We start from the raw sequence: 7764 nt of genomic DNA, 5'->3' as shown, positions 1-7764 counted from the left end.
AGGTATGACACAGGTATTACAAGGTGAAGGTGACATTGCCCCATGTCCCCACTTTTCAAAACGCTTATAAATCATAAAGAGTGAGTTTTTTGGGGGGAAAGTAGAAATGCACAGTCTCCTGTGAGGGCTAAGATTAGGTGTACGGATTAGGTACAGTATAAAAACCAATACGCGTATGGGATGACCCCACTTTTCACAAAAACAAACGTGTGTGTGTGTGTGTGTGTGTGTGTGTACACGCACAAACATGTAACATGTAGCCTTGAAGTTTGTTTTAATGTTAAAACCATCGTGACTAAATAAGGTGTTAAATTCAGTCAGTTTTGTGAGTGTATCTTTAACTTAAACTCTTCTGGTGCTGTTCAGGTTAAACGAAATATCTTTCTCCCTCGGTTGAGGGGTGGGATGGCGCTTCTGTGGAGGTAACGGGAGGCAGACTACACGTGAAGAGTGGGTTTGACATTGGGAGTTTGAAAGTGGAGAGAGACACAGTGAGCCTCTGGCCAGGGAAACATCACAGTTTATCAACCTACATGTGACTTCAGATTCTTCCAGTGACATTTACATCAGTGCTGGAGATACCGTGAGGAAACATAATGCAAAGTCGCAAGCTGGGTGTGCGCACGCTGCCGGATGTTGTCTCTGATTTTCTATGAAGAATGTTTTATTTTTCGTATCTTCGCTGTAATCGGACATCGATCATGAATTAGGTTTGTGAGAACAGTCGCCTGTAAGGTGCTTGAACTCTAAGGAATAAAAATTACGTGACGGATTAATTTGACATGGACTCAGTGGATGAATAAATCACTGTCGATACCAGTCTCCTGTCACTCAGTTTATTGTTATTTTTGCTAAAAGTCCGATGGACTGAGCGTCTTCACACAATAATATACACGCACAGAGGAATTAATGAAGAACTTATTGTTTCGGATAATAATCAGACAGGACTTGGAAATCTCACAATGAGGCTGAAATCGTCGAGGTTAGGCTACCTGTGAGTACACTTAATATAAATTTGTGCTGAAGAGTTATTTTTATGTTTTAAAAAAATCATTCCATAATTAACTTTTTTTTTCTTTTTTGTATTTCAGATTACTTCAGTTTATGACTCTGTGTTTTTACACTCAGGTAAGTCTTCTGCATTTTGTGTTTGCAAACAAGCATCTCAAGTTAATAGGTAAACTGATGGGACTATGTTATGTGTAATAGGGTGTAATATCGGTTTAACCAATTATAAATTATTTAAGAGGTGAAATCACCATCATACATGACAACCAACCAGGAGACTGTATCATTTGTAAATGTCTCCGTAAAAAAAAAGGAAGAAAGTAAAATGTTTAGATCTGGTTTATAAATTTAGTGATAGTGTGGATGTTAAAAGACAGAACTGGTTTCATCTGAACCAGCAAGCTGTTTTCTTTAATTATATGCAGCCCTATAACTTCCACAACTTTTTACTTTCATGTTAAAAATATATAATATATAAATATATAAATAGCCTATCATGTCTGGACAGAGGAGGAGGATTGTGATCCGACTTTTCAGTGTATGAAAAAAACAACAAAATAGATGATAACTGTGAGAGTGACATACACATCTCTAGAGTTATCATATATTTTATGTGCTGTGTTCAATTAAATGTTTATTTTATGTTTACCAAGTTTCCATCCATAGCAAAATCCAGTTTCTGTTTGTGTTACATCCTGCCTAGTTGTGGTTCAGGTTGTAAAAGCAACACTTTTTTTATCTGACAATAATATTTACAGTTTAGGAATAATTCATACATTTATAAAAATTCTTTAATTTGTAAATAAATATAGGAATAGTGCAATTAAGTCAAAACAAAACCAAAAAAATATGTGTTACAACACTACTCAGTCTTCCCATTCGAATATTTTCCAGTCAAACATAGGCAAGACACACTGAAAGCGATAAAACTTTTACTCACATTAATCTTGTGATGTTATACGTGTGCAGTAAATGTGTTATAACTGTGCAAACAACTCATTATTAATAGAGTCATTGGCAAATTGTCAAACATCTTGAAAAGACGTAAACCCCTCGCTTTAAAGGTAATGGCTCTAACATGTGGGCACGGCCCATAGCTGACTTACAAAAGAAAATCATTATGAGAATGTTCCCAAAAGAGACGGGGTGAAAGATCAGTGTTGGTCAACCCCTCATTGGCATGTCATTTAAAGTGTGGATGGGGCTCTTGCCCTCAGAGTGCCAAGCATCGCTGCAAAAAGAATGATTTGAATTTGACGAGAAACAGTGTCACCTTTATTGTCCCTAACAGTGTTATTCTCATATACATCACCATAAATCTGCACGTTCTTGTCACATTTTTATAGATGACAATGCAGTCCGTCTCTGTACCCAATTTTAAGCACCATGTAACGGAGCAGAGTCGTCTGTCGGACAGGATGAGCCGGAGATTAACAAGGACTTATCAGCTCTATAGCCGGACGAGTGGTAAACATGTACAAGTCCTGGGCAATAAGAGGGTCAACGCCAACGGCGAGGATGGAGATATTCATGGCAAGTCACAGTCTTTGCAAACACACTTTTACACATTTCACACATTATTTGACTTTGTCAGCTTGAAACAACAGGACAAAACAAGTCAGTTGATGGTATAGAATATCCAGTAAATGTCATTGCCAAAAACTAACCTGCATAGTTTGAAATGGATTCTATATTGTTGAGTTTGGGAAATCTCAAGAGAAAACCGTTTTGGTTCTGGAAAACACATCAGTATTCATCTTACCTCGGCCGTCTTAACATTTCCTGAATAGTTCTCCATAAAATAAAGAGTTGTAGGACAGAAATAGGACATGCAATTTTCTAACCTTCTCTAACATCATTAGTTTTCATCTTTCATCTCTTCCAAAACAAATATATTTATTGCAAATGTTCCTATATTTGTCACGAGTCCGGGTCCTGTACTTCTCCCTGGCCCCACAGGAGGCCGCCATCTCCCGTTCTCCCGGACTCATCTCTCATATCACATACACCTGCCACATCACACACACCTGCCGCATCATCATCACACTCAGTACACCCACAGCTGTTCCCCATTTGCCACAGACTATTTAGTCTCCCCTCTCCCACCACTCTGCCTGGGTTCGTACTTATCTGTTTATGTCTTGTCATCTGCTGTGTTTAAGTGTTGCTGTGCCGTGTTGGCCTTTGTTGTTTATATTATTAAAAGCCTTACCTGCATTTGGACCCTGACCTCGTCTTTCCACGCCATTCCTGGGGGCGTACCGTGACAGAACGAACCCAGCATTCATGGGTCCAGCAGGAAGGTTGCTTGGCATCCGCCAGGGAGACCGGAGCATTGAGGATTACGTCAGGGACTTCAGAGGATTGGCTCGGCAGACGGCGTTGGAGAAGACCTGCCTCATGGTCTTCTTTCACGGAGGCCTGGCCGAGCCCTTCAAGACCCTGATGCCCTACTGGGACCCCGAGGAGTCGCTGGAGAGTTACATTAACTTGGCTCTGTGGATGAGCGGCTCGGGCCTCAGGGTAGAGTTAGCGGCGGCGCCCTCGGATGTTGTCCCCGAGGCAGCGGAGCTCACTTCAGGCCTCTTCAAAGCGGCGACGCCCGCTGATGTTGTCCCCGAGGCAGCGGAGCTCACTTCAGGCCTCTTCAAAGCGGCGACGCCCGCTGATGTGGTCCCCGAAGCAGCGGAGCTCACTGCAGGCCTCTCCAAAGCGGCGACGCCCGCTGATGTGGTTCCCGAGGCAGCGGAGCTCACTTCAGGCTTCTTCAAAGCGGCGGCGCCCGCTGATGTTGTCCCCGAGGCAGCGGAGCTCACTTCAGGTCCTCCCGAGAGCGCGGCGTTCGCTCACGAAGCTCCCGAGACAGCTGTGCTCGCTCCCGTTCCTCCTGAGAGCGCGGCTTTCGTTCACGAAGCTCCCGAGGCAGCTGTGCTCACTCACGTTCCTCCCGAGAGCGCGGCGTTCGCTCACGAAGCTCCCGAGGCAGCGGAGCTCACTTCAGGTCCTCCCGAGAGCGCGGCGTTCGCTCACGTTCCTCCCGAGACAGCTGTGCTCGCTCCCGTTCCTCCCGAGAGCGCGGCGTTCGCTCACGAAACTCCCGAGAGAGCTGTGATCGCTCCCGTTCCTCCCGAGAGCGCAGCGTTCGCTCACGAAGCTCCCGAGACAGCTGGTCTCGCTCTCAGCGCCCCCGAGGCGGCGGTGCCCGCTCAAGGTTTCTCCGAGGCGGCGGTGCCTGCCTGGTTTGTTCCTCCGGTCCCACCCTGGCCGTTCACTGGAGTTCCTGTCTGGCTGGAGTCTCCCTGCTCCCTGGTTTCACCCTCCGAATCCGCCCCGGTCTCCTGCTCGGCCTCTGTCTCCACACGGACCTGGCCCGCCATCCCTCCCCCTGTTTCACCATCCCCCGGTTCCACCTCCCTCCAGACTTTTGCGGTTGGTGGAACGTCTGGAAGCCGTTCCTTAGGGGAGGGGTAGTGTCACGAGTCCGGGTCCTGTACTTCTCCCTGGCCCCACAGGAGGCCGCCATCTCCCGTTCTCCCGGACTCATCTCTCATATCACATACACCTGCCACATCACACACACCTGCCGCATCATCATCACACTCAGTACACCCACAGCTGTTCCCCATTTGCCACAGACTATTTAGTCTCCCCTCTCCCACCACTCTGCCTGGGTTCGTACTTATCTGTTTATGTCTTGTCATCTGCTGTGTTTAAGTGTTGCTGTGCCGTGTTGGCCTTTGTTGTTTATATTATTAAAAGCCTTACCTGCATTTGGACCCTGACCTCGTCTTTCCACGCCATTCCTGGGGGCGTACCGTGACAATATTATGTGTGAGGCAGGATGATGATCTGAAGTTTCAATCACTTGTCGAGAGCTATTCGTTCTAAGATTATATGTGTATTTTTTTCTTTGTTAAATGGACGGTTGACATATGATTCATAGTATGCATTGACGCTGCAAATAGGCAATGAAAAGTCAATCTTATTTTTATTTGAACTCAATGTAATTTTAAAGCTATACAGTAAGGCACCTGTTTTAAGTGAGCTGTGGCACTTCTTCTCCAAACAAAACAGTGGTTAGAATCCTGTCCGCTGAGAATGAATTCCTGTCACTGAAGTATTTCTGCGTGTCTAGCCATCTTTCCACTCGTGCAGTCCATCCACTTTGCCCACTTTTTGGAGGGTCATTTTATGAGGAATTTTCATAGCTTTACAACTTAGCATATGAGTCAGTTTATGAAGAGAGGTGAGGTCAGCGTCATCGGTTTATACCCTTCTTTGTTACTCTTACTCTTTGTAGTCTTGGCCTAACTCACACACATTCGCACATCTAGACTAAATATTGGCTTTTCAGCACAGACTACTTTACAACAATGTAAATCTCAAAACTCCAATATACAATCAAAAGCATCATTCATTTGTACATGTCACCTGAAAGTGGAAAATTAACAGATTTTGTAATGGTTTAACAATTCCAGCTAAGCTTGTTGTGGAAACCGACACTTTTGGAAGCCGGGTTCGAATCAGAGGAGCGAAAACAGGATACTACATTTGCATGAACAAGAGAGGCAAACTTATTGGACGGGTGAGTTTAAGTAATTAAACATCTGGTATGTTTATGTTGAACTATTCTCCAAAATGATGCTGTTGATATCATACTTTGAGAAATAAACTAATTGAGACAACTAAATTGGTTCGAATGGCACTAATGATATCCCAGATAAACCCATCATGCCCTGAGAACAAAATTGAGCCTCTCAGGCTTGAATAGCAGATTTCCGAGTTTGTCATTTCAGTCCTCCGCTGTCTGTCTTTTTTTGTTGCCAGAGGAAGGGCCGTGGAAGGGATTGCATATTCACAGAGATTGTTCTGGAAAATAACTACACGGCTTTGCAGAACGCCAAGTACAAAGGCTGGTACATGGCTTTTACACGCAAGGGTCGACCCAGGAAAGCCACGCAGACCCAGCAGCATCAGCGAGAGGCCCATTTCATGAAACGTCTTCCTCGAGGACACCTGTTAACAGAACAGAAGCCTTTTGATTTAATCCCATATCCTCCCAACAAGAGGACTAAGCACCATCAGCGCACAAACGTGAATTGAGGACAGGATCGTATCTTATAACGGAGTGCTATCTTAATTCGAGTTTATCTAATCTGTGTGCATCCAGATTTACTGGACATCACGCCGAACTGCTGTGTAAAAATTAAGGAGTCTGCACAGACTCAGATCTGAGATGAATCGCAGTACTAAGAACAGTTTGTTCTGGGACAATTACTGAACTGTTGACTGAACAGAGGACACTGTAAGCATTGTAATAATGAGCAACACATCTCTGGGAATGGAGCAAGACAACGGAACACAAGACACAAAAACACTCAGAAAAATGTGCAAAGATTCTATCTTTAGGGGTACAACAGCTTGTCACTGGGGCAGAAACTACAGGCAAAACCATTGTTTTTTTCAGGCACTGGTTAATTTAGAGATTTTTGGGCTGTTTTGCTTCCATAACATGTTTTATTTCAGACATATAACATTCACATTTAAGTGTTTATTCTATTACAGTATATCCATTTGCGTCTGTAGATTTAAAAATATGGCTAAAATAGATATATTTTTGGCTGTTGATAGTATTTACTGATTTATGTACTTAGAAAAAAAAATCCCCTCTATAAAAACCTTTAATATGTCATCAAAATGAAACAAGAATTTTACACTTGGCATTATCCCGTATTCAGACTTCTGTTCTAGAAATTAATGCAAATAATTGGATTTCATTGGATATGCCTCACTTGTATATCTAAACATAACATTTCAGAAAACTTATAACATTAATACAAAAAAATTGTCTTAATGTACTGTGATTAATCAACTGGCAAAATGTATGGTGATTTCAAATTTATCTTACATAGCTTAGGGGTAAATATTACTACTCAAAGGCACTAATATGCATCTTTAAATGTAGGTAAGATTATTTCTGCCCCGGTCACAAGCTGTTGTACAATTTTTGCAGACTTTATTCTGGCAGTGAACATGGCAGCTACCTACTGATGATCCCAAGCATATGCAGACACCACAATGTGTAGTGATATTATCAAAAAGCATCTTTATTGTTTGTACATGACTATATATTTTTATTGGAAGATTGTAAGATACTTCAAAATGAAAATATTTATTTTAGAGCGTGTATTAAATTCATGTAAAAGTATTGATTTAACAGGGTCTCAGGATGTGTGATTCATTGCCCCCCTTATGCCTTTTGTGGGAACTTTATATTCGGCCCGTGATTGATTCAACTCCTTTGAGATGCGCTTCTACGGCAAATTTGCTTTGAAGGAGTCAGCGATCATTAGCTGACAGGTCGAATTCTCACTCTCTCATAGATCACGCTGTATGTGTGTGGGTGCATCAAGAACACGAGCACGACAAGTGTGGGTTAAAGTCGAAGGCCTCCAGAAACAAGTCGGCCAAATTGGGAGCCAGTTTCTTTCAGAGTCAGGCTTATTCAGTTGACAACAACAGCAGTCTGAGAGAAACCTCAAGGGCATGATCGGGTCTATTCAAGAGGTATACTTCCAGGACCGTATAGCTGTTGTTATGTTTTTGGCCCAGCAGTCGAACTCCCAGAAAAAGAGGCCTGAGCCTCAGATAACTGTGAAGCAATATCTGTGACAGGCCGGTCTCGATTGAATGTGCTCAGCAAGTGAGACTGGGCCTTTGAATAGCTTGGGCCTTTCGCTTTAGAAGAGATGAGGT

The 7764-nt window shown here is 43.3% G+C and overlaps 1 protein-coding gene across 1 annotated transcript; it reads left to right on the top strand.

The window, feature by feature from the left end:
* Positions 1-398: 398 nt before the first annotated feature.
* LOC306872168 (fibroblast growth factor 8b) lies at positions 399-7223 on the top strand. Its single transcript, XM_079420613.1, has 5 exons — positions 399-994; positions 1092-1128; positions 2355-2541; positions 5487-5593; positions 5836-7223. Exons 1-5 carry the CDS (start codon positions 963-965, stop codon positions 6109-6111), a joined length of 639 nt encoding a protein of 212 aa, XP_079276739.1. The 5' UTR covers positions 399-962; the 3' UTR covers positions 6112-7223.
* Positions 7224-7764: the final 541 nt, after the last annotated feature.

Source organism: Barbus barbus, assembly GCF_936440315.1.
Source record: "Barbus barbus genome assembly, chromosome: 7".
NCBI lineage: Eukaryota > Metazoa > Chordata > Actinopteri > Cypriniformes > Cyprinidae > Barbus > Barbus barbus.
This window is presented reverse-complemented; position numbering and strand designations above follow the sequence as displayed.